Source organism: Balearica regulorum, chromosome 26, assembly GCF_011004875.1.
Source record: "Balearica regulorum gibbericeps isolate bBalReg1 chromosome 26, bBalReg1.pri, whole genome shotgun sequence".
Classification (NCBI taxonomy): Eukaryota; Metazoa; Chordata; class Aves; order Gruiformes; family Gruidae; genus Balearica; species Balearica regulorum.
Genome location: NC_046209.1, coordinates 4202490 through 4219293, shown reverse-complemented (window position 1 = coordinate 4219293; position 16804 = coordinate 4202490). Strand labels below are relative to the sequence as shown.

Genomic DNA, 16804 nt, shown 5'->3' with positions numbered 1-16804 from the left:
GCGGTCCAGAGTCGTGCCGGGCTGTGCAGACTGCTGAGCCGAGTTCCTGGCGGTGTTGGGTTTCTGGATTCAGCATCTTCTGGAGGGTTCGACGTGGGGGGGGACGGGGCTGCCTCCAACGCGCGTCTGCCCATGTCCCCACCTGGGGACACGTGGGTGCGGGGCTCTTGTCACAGGGCCAGCGGGAGCCACGGGCCAGCACCAGGGTGACATACAAACTCTGGGTTCATTTTTTTGAGTCAGAATCAGATTTGCTGAGTCTGATTATTTGCTATAATTATTAACAATAATCCTGTTTATAACGCAGAATCACCGGAGCAGTTCCATTCCCAGGGTACAAACAAGCAGCAAAGAGCCGGTCCTTGCTGCAGGCAGACCACCAGCTAAAGCAGCTGCAGGGTTCGGTGGCTGGCACTGGCACAGCCCGGTAGCCACCACAGGCCAGGGGGGCTCGCAAGGAAGCGCTCGGTCAACGCCAGTGTCGTGGCTAACTGCCGTGGAGCTGCCGCCGGCCCCTTTGGCACGGCCTCGACAGAGGTGGAGTGGGAGGATGGCAACCACTTCCTTGCCTCCGGCCACGCGGCCGCTGCGCCCAGCTCAGATCTTCTGCACGTAATTCCCAGGGAAAAGCCCCTCCTTGCCGTGCAGCCGGCCTTTCCACCAGCCAGAGGTATCTGGGAAGGGGGAAAAAAAAAAGACCTGGGTCATCGTCGTGCTGCCACAGGGCACAGCAGCGAGAAGGGGGGCAGGGCGGGAGCCCGGCAGTACCTTCCAGCAGGACGTCGATGATGTCCCCAACGTTGAAGCTGAGCTCGTCCACGTCCTGCCCAACGTACTGGTAGAGTGCCTGGCAACGCGGCACCGCCGCCTTGGGCTGCGGCTTGGGATGCCTGGCCGGTGGCGGCCGCTGGCTCAGGCTTCGCCGGCGCTGCATGCTACGGGAGGGGCGGAGAAACGGTGTTCACAGTGGGGCGAGCGGGAGGGTGTGGGATGCGCTGCACCCTCCTTCCCATCCTGCTCTGCCCCATCAATGGCGCAGCCCGCTTGGGTCCTCCCAGCGCGGGGACTGGGAAAACTGGGATGTGAGGAGCCTGGGAGGTGCTGTCCTGCCAGCAAGGCTGGGTTGCCCGAACCTGGACGGGCTGTTGCTCGGTCGGACAGCTGAGCGGCTCGGAGGGGAAAGAGCATCTCCTGGGGCTGGTGGCAGTGGGGGGGAGGATGGGGCGGGAGGGGACACACAGGCACCAGTCCGGGACTTACCCAGCCACCCCCTGGTCAGGCACGTTGAGGAAATCCATGTTCTGCTCGGACGGGGGCCGCGTCTTCTGCTGGCGGCTGGCATTTCGGGCGGGCAACGCTGCGGCCGGCGGCCCCCGCGCCCGCTTCTGGGGTGTCGTGTAGGTGTCCCGCTGAGTCCGGCTGTCACCGTGCGGGAACTGGGGTGCCCCGTTCCTGCAGGCGCCTGGAAGAGCCCCCCCGGCATTACAGGGGGCCTATGCTCAGCCTGCACCCCCCGGGAGCGCAGCGCTGGCTGGACACAGGCTGGGGGTCCCCCCTCCCCAGCACCCCCTCAGCACTGCCCTCCTCACCTCTGGGTGCCGGTGGGGCGCTTCGGGAGGGTGCCGGACACCTGCTGCCACCTTTGCTCTGCGTCACACCCTTCCTCGTGGGCTCTGGGGGGACACAAGCCCCCCGTTAGGTGACGGTCCTTGGAGCTGACCCCCACAGTCTGCACCCGACCGCCCTTTTCCCCAAAATGCCCAGTGCCGCCCTATCACCCAAACAGAAGCCGGTCCCTCCTGGGTGAAACGCAAACCCCGCAGGGCTGGGGAGCACGCTGCCTCACCCCGATGTCCCCAGGCCTCCGGCTGTGCCCTGCGGTCCTGGCGCTCCTGTGTCCATGCCCGCCCCCCCCCGGTGCCCCGGCACTCACTGGCGTTCCTGGGGAGCCCATCCCCGATGCTGACCGTAAGGGTTTTGCCTCCGGCTTTGAGGGTGGCCACGTCGCCCTGTCCTCTGATGAAGGTGACGTTGCGGGTGCCGCCGCCGCCCCAGCCCTCCTTCTTCACCCGAAACTGTAGTCTGGGGGGAGAGAGAGGCCGTGAGGCCACGGGGACAGGAGCCTGTCCTGCTTTGTCACCTCTCCTGGCCTCCATCCTTACGTGTCCTTGAAGGAGAGGCGCAGCTTGGTGCGGGTGAGCTCCTCGTAGCGTTTGCACAGCAGGCTGATCAGCTCCGTCTTGAAGATGGATTCAAGAAAATTGTCGGCATCGTTCTCGTGGAGGATGAAGAAATCATCCTGCCTGGTGCTGGGGGAGCAACCCCGGTGCGGGGGCGTCAGCGGGGGCAGGGCTGTTGCCAGCCGGCGTGGGGCGGGGGGAACCGGGACACCCCGCTGGGCCTGGGTCCACCCCGAGTAAATTTGGAGGGTGATTTAGCTGGAAGCCTCCAAAGCCCCGTCTGCGGCTGGTGGAGCTGATGGGCGAAGCCCGGCCCCGTGGAACCCGTGCTAAGGGACGCACCTCAGCGAGACGCCGCTCACCGCCTGGAGCTCCACCTTCTTCTTGAGCACCTCCTTGATCTGCCCCTTCTCAGGACCTTTCTTCACCTTCTCCCGCCCGATCAGGTAGAAGTACTTGGGGGTGAGGATGAAGTCCCGCTTGATGGGCTGGGAAAGGCCAGGAGCAGGGGATGAGGGGGTGTTTTTAGGGGGCACAAGCCCCGCACACACATCCCACCCAAGGGCAGCCACCACAAGTCACGGCTTGGCCTGTCCCAAGCCCCAGGTGGGTCCACGTACCTTGAACCTCCGGTCGTACTTAGTGATGGAGTCCGCGAAGTCTATCCGCTCCCTCTTGGCCAGGAACTGGCGCAGCTCTGGCCGCTCCTCCATGCCCAGGTAATCGCCCACGAAATTCCTGTTAATGCTGTTCCTCCTCCGCTCTTTGAAGTTGTAGAGGATGTTGGAGGCTGCGTGGGACCCCAAAGCGATGCCGGTTGGACAGGGCTCAGCCTTCAGCCTGCCCAGACAGCGCCTGCCCTCCCAAACTGGCTGTGGGAGCCGTGGGAACCGTCACACGGATCATGGCAGCAAGAAGTGGGGCTCATTTTATGTCATGGGAGGAATCCAAGCTGCTTAAGCTTGGCTGGCTTCGAAACACATTAATTGCCTTCAAAAAACCTTGTGCTGTGGGAGGGAGGGAGAGACCTGGCTGCTTTCTGGCTTTCCCCCCTTGATTTTTCACTGCACCCTTGGGAGGGTGGGAAAACACCCGCGATGGGGTCAGGCAGTGACCACTGGCCTTTCCCATCCCTCTGCAAACGCTGCCTCTCAGCTACTCCTCTCCATCCCCTTGCAGGCAGTGAAATGCAGAGTGAGGCAGAGAAATCCATGTCCTCCTTTAAGATGTAGGAAAAGACCCCGGGCATCTCACGCTCTGGTCCCTCCTCACCCCTCTCCTCGTTACTGCCACAATTAGGAGCTGGGCTGCCACTCTCCTGCTGCTCTGGCAGCTGGGCTGTCCCCAGCAAAGGGCACCCTACGAGGGGTGCGGGGGTGCCGGTGTCCCCGTCCTTACCCTCTTCTCGCATCTGCTCATACTTCCGGATGGCGATGTGCCGGCGCCAGGCCTTCTGGATCACCCGGGCGAAGCCGTCGAATTTCCGCTCCCGCATCTCTTCGAGGAGGAAAAGCTGGGGGAAACATGGGGTGCTGAGCCCAGCTGGCCAGAGGCCACCCAGCCCCTGCGCTGCATCGCTTGTCCCAGACGTTGGCACCCCAAATCCTCCCTGCCGTTGCCCAAAGTGATGCTTGGCTGTGTACACCACCCCTGGGGGGGGGGGGACACACTGGGCTGCGGGGCGAGGGGCAGGGCTGGGCCACATACCGATTCGGGGTTCTTGACAAACACCTTGCTCCGACCCATCTGGTACTGGTCCGGGTCCATGTTGACGGAGCGCAGCAAGTGCTGCACCCCTTGCCGCTCATCCCCGCGCCAGGACGGCCACGTCTCGGGGGTGAGGATGGCGTAGCTGCCGGGGCAGGGAAGGTGAGTCGTGGCCGGGCTGCGGGGACCCACCACCCCCCGCCCCGTCCCGGTGGTCGCTCACCGTTGCAGGAATTTGTGGAAGAGGCGGCGATAGGCAAAACCTGCCCGGCGCACCCGAATGTTCTCCTTCAGCCCCAGGTACTCGACTTGGTGCTTCACCCTGCGGAGCCGGGAGGGACACGCTTGGTGGGGGATGGCAGGTCAGTGGGGGGACCTGCCCCGGCCCCTCAACCGCCACTTTGCACGAGGATGCTCTCATTTGTGCACACGTGGGAGCTCGTTGGGGCTCAGGTGGAGCCTCTGGGTGATGCAGGTGGTGGTGGGGTGTGCGTCCGCACACTCCTCAGCACCGGCCTCGTGCTCCCCTGGGTCTGTGGGCAGCACAGAGGGACCAGCCCAGGGGTGCGGTTTTTGGAGGACAGCTGGGTCCCGTTCCCCAGGGTCTGTGGGCTCCCTGATACATCCCGAGGGGACTCTGCTACCTGCTCTCCTCCCAGTCCCGGGGTTTCTTGGTCTCATTGGGCTTGATGCAGCGGATGTAGTGTGGCGTGCACTTCATTAGCGTGTTCACCAGGTCGTTAGCCTGTTTCTGTTTCAAGGATTGACCTCTGTAGTGTTAAGAGCATTGGTGGGAGCCCATCACCCTGCTGCTGCCTCACAGGCAGCTACTGTCCTGCAGCCTCCGGGACGTACCTTGATTTTGGAGCCCGCAGTGGTTGGTCGTCCTTTTTTGTCAGAATCAAGTTTTTCTGGGAAAAGCATCCTGATGAAACCACTGAAAGGCAGGTGACAGTCCCCGGGTGAGAGCCGCCGGGCTCCCCAAGCTCAGCACGTGCTGAGCTGGAACCAGCTCCAGCTCTGCTTTCTGCTGCTGGGAAATCCTGCACCACAGCTCAGCCCGTCCCTCCCCTTGACTGCCCCAGGCTGAGCAGGATCGGTGCCGGTGGGTGAGCACCCCTCTGCCCACACCTGCAGCCCCAGGTGCTGCTGCGCTCGGCGGGGGGATGCCGCCGGTGCTGGCGGGGCAACGCAGGATGCTGAGCACCCCGAGCTGTGGCTGCAGCAGAGGCAGGACCAGCAAAGCGTTATGGTCTAGGTGTTGAGGACGCTGCCCTCTGCCCCAGCCTTTTTGGGGTGGCTCCCAGGACCACAGCACTGCCAGGACTCACTATTCGCTGCTCTGCATGAGCTCGATCAGGTCGGTGAAGAGCACGTCCCGGTTGCGCTCGCAGAAGCCGTTCACGTCGTAGGAGACCTGGGGGCATGGGGGGGAGCTCAGCCCCATGCGGCAGCAGCCAGGGCCGTGGGGTGCAGGGTGCAGGGTGTGGGGTGCCGTACCTTGCCTGCGTAGTGGTGGATGATGAAACCCGAGTTCCAGCTGTTGAAGTGCTCGTGGGTGCCCACGGCCGCCTGCAGCTTCTGCAGCAGGGTCTGGTCCGCTCCCTCGCCGGTGGCGTGCATGGTGGCACAGACGTCGTCCAGAACGCTCATGATCCCAGGGGGGTTCTGGGAGAGGGAGAGTGAAGCCATGGGTGTCCAAAGCTCCAATCCTGCATCTGGCTGCGCTCAAGTTCCCTTCACTGGTCAAAGCTTCTTCATGCTGAACCACAGCTTAGGTTAAGGATGCAGAGCTGCTGCTCTCCCAAGGATGCTCCCCGGCAGGACCGGCTTCGGCCCCTCCCCTTCCCTGACAGCACCCAGCCCATCCAACACCTGCATCCCTGGGTGTCTCGGCTCCCCAGAAAAGCCTCCCCCAGAGGAGGGGACCCCACTCACCAGCTTGTTCTCTATCAGGTCACACACCACCTTGTTGTTGAAATACTGGATCTGGGTCCACTTGATCCCCTCCTGCACGTATTCCTCCTGGGGAAGCGCAGGGAGAGCCAGGTGGGCCCATGACCTGTGGGATATGCCGCGGCCCCCCCCCCCGGCTCCGGCTGCGGTGCCAGGACTGGCTGGCGGTGGGTGTACAGGGTGTTGGGAATTGGGGAATTGGCGCAGCCCCCCCCCAGCCCCCTCGTACCTGCTCTGCCTTCAGGGTCAGCTCTATGAAGATCTGCTGCAGCTTCTCGTTCACGAAGTTAATGCAGAATTGCTCGAAGCCATTTTTCTGCAAAGGGACAAAACATGAAAGAGAAGATGGGGCTGAGTTGGCTTCTGCTCCTCTCATTGCATCGGGGGGGGACCCCAAAGACCAGAGCCTTCTGCTCCTGGGACCCTTCCTGGGGCCATTGACTGCTCACAGCCCGCTGCTCCAGCTGGGCTCCTGCACCGAAGCCACACATACCTGGAATATTTCAAAGCCGTAGATGTCCAGCACCCCGATGCTGTACTCCTCGTATGGCTTCTGCATAGCCCGGTTGATAGACTGCAGGGAGAGACGGGGCTCGCCACCTTCGTCGGGGCGTACGGCGGTGCAGCCGGCTGCACGCAGGACGTGGATGGCGAGCATCCCCTCCGTGCTGTGGCCGCGCTCAGCCCAGCCCACCAGGACCACGCACCTCCACGAGGAAGTCGAAGACGCGTGAGTAGAGCCCCTTAGCCAGGGCGTCCCGGGTGTAAGCTGCCTGCTCCACGTTGAGGGTGACAGTGATGGATTCGGAGCGGCCGCCCCACTTGCTGTCCATTTTCCTGCTGGTGACCTTCTCGTTGAGGCGGTCCTGGTCGATCCCCAGCAGGTAGGCAGGGAAGGCCAGGGCTGGGCAGAGGGCAGGGGGCACAGTCAGGGCTGCTTGCTCCCCGTATGCCCCCAGCACGCTGCCTGCAGCCACTGCCAGACCCCCTAACCCCAGCCAAGTGCAAAAGGATAGCAGCAGGGCAGTGACTGGGGATGTGGGACGTGGTCCTCCCTCTGCTAAATCACAGCAAGTGACTCCTGTCATCCGTCCCCCTGTGAATTTAGCTCTGGCTGTGTCACTTGCTCATTGCCTCAGTTTCCCCATGTCTGACGCGGGGAAGATGCTGATGCCGCCTATCTCCTCTGCCAAGGAATTTGTGCTACGGAGAGTTTGCAATTCATTTCCAAGGGTCTCTGCAAACATCCCCACTCGCCCCCCTGGAGCAGGGAAGGGTCAGCTACTCACAGTCAGCATTTTCCACACGGGCGTAGTTGCCTTCCTCCCGAAAGCTGATGTTTCCCAGATGGAGGATCCCCGCCACGATCTGCAGCACCAGCTGCTGGTCCTCGCCCCGGATGCCGATGACCTGCATGGCATTCTGCGGGTGCGGGAAGCCCGTCAGCCCCTGCTGCGGCCACAGCCGCCTTTGGGGACTTCCCCTCCCAGGCACTCACCATGGTCTCATGGAAGTCGCTGCGGTCATCTGTGCCGTCCACCTGGTACGTGTCCGACTGGTTCAGGTAATAGTAATAATCTGGGTTCATGATCCCCAGGTTCTGCCGCTGCTCTTGGGACGCCCCTTCGATGAGCTGGGAGAGAAATGGAGGCTGTTACGTGGTTACGTGGCCCCTGGGCCCCTCAGGAGCCTGGTTGGCTCCCACACACCCCCCGCCCCGTACCTGGTAGTAGATGTGGAAATTCCTCTCACACTCGTTCTGGCTCACCACCCGCGACTTCTCCAGCAGAAAGTTGGAAATCTTCCCCCCGTCGGGTTCACCGCCCCGGCTGAACTGGATCTCAAAGTACTTCCCCTGCGCCAGCACATCTCCAGCTCAGAGCCGTGGCCATGGCGGCAGGACTCCTCGCTCTCCCTGGCCCTGGCTTCTCTCCCTCTTGTCCCACCACGCTAGAAGCATTTCTGGGATGGATCCTGGCCACGGCGCTGACGCTCTGCGCCTGCCCCGGTGACTTACAAAGCGGCTAGAGTTGTTGTTCCGGACAGTTTTGGCATTCCCGAAGGCTTCCAGCAGCGGGTTGGACTGCAGGATGATGTCCTTCACGTGCTGGGGGCAGAGGAGGGGACGCGGCTGAGCAGGGGGGGCCGCACGCCTACGTCCCGCTGCAGCAGACCCGCCTCGGGGCTGAGGACAGACCTGGCACTTGGTGTGTCCCCAGCCCTGGAGCCAGGGCTGCTCCGTGTGCCATGATCAGATGAGGGGAGCGGGGGGCCGGGGCGGTGGGGAGCGGTTGGGAGGTGAAGCGGTGCGTGGCGGTGGAGGGGGGCAGCCATACCTGTACTTTCTCGCCACCCCCGGACACTTTGGAGATGTAGCCCATGATGTATTTTGCTGCCACCGTTTTCCCGGCCCCGCTTTCTCCGCTGTGCAAATGTGAGAGCAGAGGAGACATGAAACGGCCCTGCTGGAGACACCCGTCCCGAGGTCCTTTGGGGTGGGATGGTGGCACAGGGCTGGGGGGCGATGGCAGGGGACGGGGCTGCCCGGGTGCTCTGGGGATGATCTCAGATGTAACTGGGGCCAGACCAAAGGTGGGTGAGGAGCTGCTCCAGGAGGAGACGTTGGATTTCTTGTTGCTGGATTTTGGAGGGGAGGAGGGAGACGTGGGAGCTCAAGGGGAAGTCTCTGGCCTTGCCCCACATCCTGACCATTTCCCTTGCAACACTCAGCCGGAAAAATGCATTGCACAAGGCTCAGTCCCTGCCTGGGACAATGCGGTCGCAGCCCGGCTGGTGCTCATGGTTCCCCCCAGGCACCCTGACCCACTGGGTCCCTCAGGACCCACCATCGGGCTTCGGCCACCTCCCTCCACTGCCCGGCCACTGTGTTTAGCTGGGACGCCCCAGGGTGTGGAGAGAAGGGGTGATGGGGGCAGCTGGCCCCAGACCGGTGGCACGGTGTCCCTGTCTGCACCCCACGTACCCCTACCTGATGATGACGCACTGGTTCTCCGCATCGATCATCATGTTGCGGTACATGTTATCGGTCAGGGCGTAGATGTGGGGGGGATTTTCATACTGAGCCTAAACGGGGGACAAGGACAGTAGCACTGAGCACAGAGCAGCCATCAGCCCCCCGCCCCAAGCCCCCTCCCCGAAGCCCCCTTAACTCTGCCCACGCATTGCACAAGGCAGCGGCACACAGCAGGGATGGGGAATTAATCTCTTGCCACAATCAGCAGCACGTCAGATGTTTTTTTGACTCTCCCCTCCTCCTTGGGAAGCTCGTAGTAGCAGAGCGAATCGCTCGGGCTGGATTTTACCATGTTTGGGTGGCTTTGGTGTGTATTTATGAGCTGAATTTCCCAGGAATGTGGATCTGCTCCTGAGTCTCGTTACTGACTCTCCATCAATGCGTTTGGGAGCGCTGAACCCTGCAGCACCCAAAGCGCTAGGGAGGATGGCGACACTCATGGGACACCCTCCGAGGTGTTGCACACCAAATTAAACCAGGGGTTCATTTCTCCCCTGGCCAACCCCTCCGGTCAGCACAGCAGCCTCACCGCCCCCTGGTACAGCTCGATCTCCCGGTCAGTGAAGTATGGCATCTGCTTGAAGGGGTTGACGGAAATGAGCACCGGTCCGATGTAGGTCTGAGCGGCAGGTTAAGGTCCATGTGTCCTTTCCATGTGCCCTCCCCCTTTCCTTGCCCCACTTGCTGCGTCAGGAGGCAGCGTCAGCGTGAGCGGTGGCAGGAAGGTGGTGGGGGGTCCCTGCCTCTCTGGTGCAGCTTGCGTCAGCTTGGGTGCAGGCAGAGCTGCTGCCACAACTTGGTGCTCTCCTGGCCATGGGTCCCGGTCCTTTGGTCCCTCAACTCTGGGGTGTCCCCCACAGTGTGGCTGGCACAGGGTACAGCAGGAGCATCCCCTCAGCTCCCTGGCCTCTGCCTGAGGATCGGCTCCAAAACCTGCATTTCTAGCATCTCGCAGCCTCCCGGCATTCGCCTTCTGCTCAGCTGTTCATGCTCCATCCACGGCTTTTGCAGCAGGAGACCATCTCCATGTTACGGCCAGGGAAACTGAGGCATGGAGATGAGAGAAATCACTGGCTCCTGCCTTTCCTCGTCCACCTGGCCACTTCACCTCCCTCGGCCCTTGCCTGCAGCATTCACAAGTACCCCGGGTGTGGGCAGGGGAATGGAAAAGTGGGGCTCTGCGCCTGGAAATGCAGCAGCAGGATGGGGACGAGCCCCCGGCACCTGGGGAGATGGAGGTGGGGGACGGAGCGGTGCCAGTGGGGTTACCCCGAGCCCTCGATGTCCTATTTTCAGCCCACTAACAGCAGGGGTGGGGGAAGAGCAGCCGAAGGGCAGGAAGAGAGGGGCTTTTCTGGGAAATGCAGAAGCGCAGGGTGTTGAGTCATGGCTAGAGGGGGGCCCTGCACACAGCAGCATAAAAAAAAAGGAAGAAAGAGTCTGCGTGGGGTACTTTTTTCCTCAAAAAAAAAAAAAAAAAAGCCAACCCCAAGCCTAACACCTAAACACATTTAAAGCCCCAGGGCTGCCGAAAGAGTGGGGAGGATGGCTGCGTCACCGCCGGCCCGGGACAGAGCATCGCCTTGTAAGGACAGAGCTGCATCTTCAGGGAAACCACAGCCTCTCACAGCGGTGTGAGCGAGCGGCTCAACCCCCGGCTCAGCCCCACTGCCACCCGAGCCCGCGCCGTGCCCTGCTCGAGGGATTTTTGTTCTCTCCCTGCCAGACCTGGCCGCCCACCGGAGCCAGGGCGCAGGCGAAACGTGTGCGATGGTGCCGGGGCACTGAGTTGGCTGTGTCCCCGAGCAGGTGTGGGGTGAGCAACGCTCGGCGCCTCGAATCGTGGGCGCGGGGACACCTCCCCATCCGCACCGCGGAGCCCGAGGGCCGCCCGGCTTCATGCACGGTGCTCGGCAGCGTCAGCTCTGCGCTGGGAGCCAGCAACTGCAAAAGCCTCTGGGCTGGGGGATGACGCAGTGGGGACAATGCCGGGCAGGGTGGGAGCTTTGCACCCTGTGCTGGCTTCGTGGTGTCCCACGTGGCCTGATGCCGGTGGAGAGTAAGGGGTGGCACGTCCTCTCTGCATCTGCAGGGCTGCTCCCGCTCCCTCCGGGGTTTGCTTGGATTTGCCGCGGGTGCAGAGCAGCCAGGGTGCTCTGTGGGCATCGGAGGGGTTGGGTGACAGCAACAGGGGCCGATGGCCACTGGTGCCACTGGGGTGCGGCCCCCTTGGCAGAGGCAGGCGGGTCTACAGAGTGCAGGAGCAGTGGGAGACAGCAGATGAGGGGCTTTGCTCCGTGCTCTTTGCTTAAGGCTTTGTGGCTGCAAAGGACCAAAGCAGGTGCTGGGCACGGCAGGATGGAGGTCACGGCTGCAGTGTCTCTGCTGAGCGCGACTCAGCTCGGGAATGGCAGCATTCCCCCAGCCGATCCCAATCTTGTCTCACCACAGTGCGGAGATGGGACACGGTGTGAGCATTGGGGCAGCCCCGGTTCGGCCCACACCCCGGCCAAGCCTTGGAGCACAGCCTGGCCGCTCCCCGGCCCTGTCCCGCTGCCCCGGCAAGGATACAAAGATGTAATCATCCATAAAACGCTTCTTGAGATTCTCCACGATGGCCTCCTCGGCGATCTTGGAGAGCAGGACCATGTCGTCCACGCCGCTCTGCTTGACATTGTGGCTCTGCCAGTGGAAGCGCTCCTTGCTGCCCTGCGGGGAGAGGGCCACAGCGACTGCGCCGGGGCCACCACTGCTGCCAGCGGGTCCAGGCCTGGATCTGGCCCTGGCTCCCCCCGCTGAGCTGTGGCTCCAAACCAGGGACCTTTGGTAGTGCAGAGAGCTGATCCCAGCACCGCTGCACCTGCGCTTGCCCCATCCCTCTGGCCAGATCCTGCATCACCGCAGGTCTGGAACCCCGGAGAGGAGCAGACGGGGTGCTGACGGCCTGCGCGCACGTTTGTAACATCACCCCTGCTTGTTGCGGAGGTAACGAAGAACTAACGAAGCAATTGCTGCACAGACTCTGCTTATGAGTCAAAGGAGCAGCAAAAATAACTCAGGGAAAGGGCAAAAACTGCAGCTGGTGGGGGCATCCCCGGCACTGAGCATCCTCTGTGCCCTCGCATCCCCTTTGCACCAGGGCAGAGGTGTGGCTGTGCCCCCATCACCCTTTCCTTTCTGCCCAGGGAGGTGTCAGCACCCGTTTTCCAGCCGCCCCCCCACTCACTCGACTCTGTCCTCCGGGGGCCGTGGGGCAGCAGAAAAACTGTGGGCTGTGATTTAAACCCTTGTGGGGCTAAACCCAGCCCCGGGCTGGGAGGGGAGCGTAAGATTTCACCGTACAAAAGGAAAACTACTCGAAGGACCCCGTCGTCCACGCTGCAGAGGAAACTTGCTGAACAGAGCCGTGGTGCCCCTGCAGCCCCTGCACAGTGCCCAGGAGGGGACGCCCCATCCAGACCTGTCCGTAGCTCCTCTGCACCCATCCTGCAGCCCCTGCGGTTCCGCTTTCACCCTGGTGCCGCTGATACCGATTTCACTTCTCCTCCCCCCTCATCGCCCCTGGCCTCTTACTCCTTCCATTTCCCTTTTCTTCTCTTCCCCTTTTGCTTCATTTTCCTGCTGGCTTTCAAGATTTCAGGCCTCCGGACCTCGATGTCTTCACACCCTCACGTCTGCCCCTGATTTTCACAGGCTGCCCGCAGCCCCCTGCACCCACCCTCAGATGCTCGGCACAACCCAGCACCGTCACGGTGGGGGACGGAGAGATCGCCATGGAGTGCCGAGGAGCTTGGCAGCATCGTGCTGCTCCCCTCCGGCTGCCTCCCTCCCCGCTGGGCTGCTGGGCTTTGAAATCAAAATACCATCCATGCCCCTCTGAACCCCAAGTGCAACTCAAGCCCCCCCAGCCGGCGGAGGGGCTTTTGGCTCCGTTGTCCCACCACCTTCCCTCGGGATGCACGGACCTGGGTCGGCTCAGGGGGCCCAGGGGGTATCGGGGCTGCTCACGCAGCCTGAAACCACACAGGGAGCTTCTCCTCTTCCTCTCGGTTGTTGCTTATGGGCCTTTTTCTTGCCTTCCCCTTCTCTTTCTCCCCTCCATCCTAACAAGCCCCTAGAAAGGCCACCTGGAAAAACGCTCAGTCAGTCACTCCCGGTCACCGTGCTGTCACCCAGGGAGCTGTCGGTGACTCTGGGAGCTTCCCAGCTTCAACCCAACCTGGCCAAAACCTCGTGCTTCAGGTGGAGAGGAGTGGGCTGGGAGGAGCCTGCGGGGACCCCCCCACCTCAGTTCCCCATCCCCTGCCTCCATCGCCCCGAGCGCTCCAGCACAGGCATCCTGGGCTTGCAAAGCTGGTTATGGCACCAAATTAAGGCAAATATGAACATTTCCTGTATTGCAAGCTCATCGCCACTGAGCTGACGCCCGGAGTTTCTCCTTCAGTCAAACGACTGCTCAGAACTGTCAACAGCGTGTGCCTTCGTGACACCTCCTCTTCCTCTGGGCACAGGTTAGGTGCTTTCCTGGCCCAGCGAGGGCACCTGATGCAGCACAGCTGCAGGGAAAACACCGGCTTACTCGAAATGAAGGTTTTGGCCGGATATCTGCAGGGCCGTGGTTGTATCTGCCCTGTTTCTGGGAGCAGAAATTCTGCCCGGCTTTCCTCAGCACATCCCAAGGGGTGGCACGGTGGGGTTCACGGGGCCCCAGCTCACTAAGCTGGGTAAAAGCCTTGCAGGGAGGATGAGGAGGAATGACCCTCCTCGAAACCGCAGCATTGCCTGAGCTCAGCGCCCAGCAAACCCTCGCGGAATGGGGGCTGCAGGCAGCACTGCTGCCGGGACGGGGGACACAAACTGAATTTGCTTTCAGAGGTTCAGGGCAGTGGTTCCTCAGTCACCTTCTCTGTTCCAGGCCAAAGAGAGGGATAAGCCAGAGAGCAGCAGCTCGACAGCCGCATCCGCGGGGGTCCCCCAGGAAGGGGACTGATGGGTGGCCTGGACCAAATGCCTCCGTGAGACCATTTCATCCTCAAGCCGAGCAGGGAGCAACTTTCAGCAGCCCCTGGCCCAGCTGCCAGGTGCAGTTTGCAGCCACTTCGCACAAATGACTTTGCTCTGCCGGTGGTCCCATGCACGACGGGTGCGTGCGGTGGGGAGCCCCATCAGGACCCCCAGGAACGCCCCAGCTGAGGGCTGTGGGACGGAGACCGTCACCGCCGCAGCCACCGCCTGTGCCCAGGGCTGCACGTGCACCCGGTGCTCACGATAGGATCGCTGAGGCAGGGAGGGGACCGGCCCTGCAGCTTGCAAAACATCATCTGTTTTTCTTCAAAGCTCTGGTCTGAGCTGCCAAAAACATCCTGCAGGCCCTGAGCGGGGAGTGGACGTAGCCCAAGGGGGCACCTTTTTTCTGGAGACAGGGCAAGGCCAGATGCAGCCAACACCTTAAACCACCGGAAGCTGAGAAGAGCAGCGCGAGGTGTTGCATCGCTCTCACAGCCCTGCCAGCTCCCAGGCACAAGCAGGGTTTGGGGCCGGGGTGTTTGCCCGGGTGTTTTGGGGGTGGAGGCCGGGCCCTGGCAGTGGTCAGGGTTGTGGCTGCGTGGCCCCATGACCCTTCGTGAAGCCACAATGTCTTTGGGTCTTGAGTGGCGGAGGAGGGGACGGCCTTTGCATCTTGTGGGGGACAGCATCTCAGCACCCTCTCAGAGATGGCAACCGCGACTGCGGGTGGGAGAAGGCTCTGGTTCAGCCTGGCCACCACCTCCTTCCTGACTTAGCGGAAATGTCTGGGGACAGCATCACTCCGAGGCATGGAGGGAGCAGAGCCATGGGCTGCGGCCACACCGTGCAGACCCTTACTCCGTGCCTAAGCATCTCCTTCATTTTCAGAGCTTTCATCTTCCTCTTCTGCCTCCAGCTCAACTTCCAGCTCTGGCCACTGTCTTTTCAGCAGGCCCTGGTCCCTGTACGTGCCTGGGTGCAAGGTCCGACCCTGGACACCACCATCCAGAGGGTCCTTCCTGGCTTGAGCTAGCCTGGGGGTACGGCTGACCCCGCAGCCCTGCCACCCCGCTGCACTCTGCCTGTACCACGCTCTGCCCACACCCTGCCGGCACCACGAGCGCTGAAAACAGAAGCGCTGGTGGGAAGTTGGGCCAAGAGGAACACAAGGGTTCTCCTGTGGGTACCGCGCCAGTGATGGCAAAATCAAACACACTGTGTGTCAGCCTGGCATCCCTGCCCGCTGCGCTCCATCCTGCTCGGGTCAGCGCTCCTGGGGGCACCGACCCTGCACCGAGCACCCGGCACCCATCCCCGCTGTGCCCTGCACCGGTGCCTCACCCAGCCCCAGCTCCGCTCCCCATCCCCAAGCCTGGGCAGAGCCGTCCCCTCTCCGGTGGGGACATCAAGCTGGTTCCTGGCACCTCCCGGAAAGCAGCAAGGGCCCACGATGGGTGCTGGAGAGGACAGGGCTGAGAGAGCCCTGAGGGGGCAGGAAGAGAGGGTGACATCCCCAGGGTGCCCGAGGGAGACAGGGTGGGGGGAGCCCAGCGAGGGCCCCGCTTGCACTCACCATGGTGTCCCTGCGTCTTGCCCCCAAGGACGGGGCGCTGGGGGCTCCTGTCACCGAGGGCCCAGGGCCATCCTGAAGCACTTTGCTTTTGTGTTTCTGCTGCGACTACAAATTGCAACTAATTTTTTTTCCTCCTCCCACTTCCTCATTTTCTGCCGGTTTGCCGCGGGTGGGGAGGATGAGGGTGGCTCTCGGCGGCTGGGGGGGGGGCTTGGGATGGCCCTGCCCAGGGTGACCCCACCCCTGCTGCAGATGGGTGCTACTGGTGTGGGGGGCCACCAACCTGGGTAAGTGGGTGGACGCTGGGTAGAGTCCAGCAGGGATGCTCAGAGCCTCCACAAAGCCTTTCCCCCCACCCCAAGGTGACAGTTTGATGTGCCCCCTTCCAGGGGCAGCCAGTCAGTGCTGGGGGATGCTCTGCTTTAAGGTGCTTTTAGGAGCAAGATTCTTGTGGTTGCTGCTTTTTTTTCAGGTCTCTTGAATATAGAAGGCCACATTTGAGGAAACATTTTGGCTACAAAGGGGCTGAAGTAATTTCAGAAAGACCATCGCTGGAGCTGCGAGCGGGACACATGTGGTGGTGTCCCGACCGTGACTGCAAAGCCAGTTCTCCTGCAAACGCTGCACACACACCAACCAGTCTTCATGCAAAAGCCCTGGTGTGCAAACATACCTGTGCAAGCCCTGGCTCATTGCGATGGTACTGCAACCTCTGCCACGAGCAGGGACATCTCCAGCTGGAGCAGGTTGCTCGGAGCCCCATCCAACCTGACCTTGAACATTTCCAGGGATGGAGCATCTCCCACCTCTCTGGGCAACCTGTGTTTCACCACCCTCAGCGTAAAAAAATTTCTTCCTTATATATAGTCTGAATCTCCCTTCTTTTAGTTTAAAACATGACCCCTTGTCCTATCGCTACAGGCCCTGCTCAAGAGTCTGTCCTCTGGTTCTCCAGAGCCACCGACACGGCGCAAACCTTTGTGTCAATCCCCACGGGAACCAGCCCAAGGGATTCAGGGAAGCGACAGAGGTGTTTCAGTTCACAGACCCGTAGATCTTCAACCAACCGCCCCCCCTACCCGCCTAAAATCCCAACCCTGCATTACCAATACGGGATCTGGGTGCCCCCGGGGTGCGGAGTCAACCTACAAGGGGTCTGCCAAGGGCAAGCCTGGTCCCATGTGCCACGCAGCAGCTCTGGGCAAATCTCCACCTCTCTGACCCACTCCGGTCACCTAGGCTGCAAGGAAAAAACATTCCCCTGCTGCCCAAACCCCTCCTTCAGCACAAGCACAAGGAGCATCGTGGTGTGGGGCTGCCCAGAGCCCAGGCTTGCTGCTCGAGAAA

General features: G+C 62.0%; 1 protein-coding gene across 2 annotated transcripts; it reads right to left on the bottom strand.

Annotated features, from left to right (window-relative positions):
* Positions 1–277: 277 nt before the first annotated feature.
* MYO1F (myosin IF) lies at positions 278–15579 on the bottom strand. Of its 2 annotated transcripts, XM_075736337.1 has the most exons (28): positions 15458–15579; positions 11449–11586; positions 9407–9496; positions 8833–8927; positions 8180–8267; positions 7861–7950; positions 7567–7698; positions 7342–7476; positions 7133–7265; positions 6551–6747; positions 6337–6417; positions 6073–6159; positions 5826–5912; positions 5388–5555; positions 5219–5304; positions 4743–4824; positions 4532–4638; positions 4111–4209; positions 3888–4032; positions 3579–3693; positions 2801–2970; positions 2523–2668; positions 2163–2309; positions 1934–2082; positions 1590–1673; positions 1261–1462; positions 769–935; positions 278–674 (listed from the first exon to the last, which is right to left on the bottom strand). In XM_075736337.1, exons 1-28 carry the CDS (start codon positions 15458–15460, stop codon positions 598–600), a joined length of 3300 nt encoding a protein of 1099 aa, XP_075592452.1. In that variant the 5' UTR covers positions 15461–15579; the 3' UTR covers positions 278–597. The 2 variants fall into 2 exon arrangements, 1 of the variants encoding a protein (XP_075592452.1); XR_012832548.1 differs by lacking the exons at positions 278–674; positions 769–935 and having other exon boundaries at positions 1325–1462; positions 1968–2082.
* Positions 15580–16804: the final 1225 nt, after the last annotated feature.

Coding starts and splice junctions, on each gene's coding strand:
- MYO1F (XM_075736337.1), bottom strand. Junction 4,210..4,531: donor CGGGACTGGGAGGAGAGCAG/GTAGCAGAGTCC, acceptor CCGGCTCCGCAG/GGTGAAGCACCAAGTCGAGT. Junction 4,033..4,110: donor TTCCACAAATTCCTGCAACG/GTGAGCGACCAC, acceptor CTGCCCCGGCAG/CTACGCCATCCTCACCCCCG.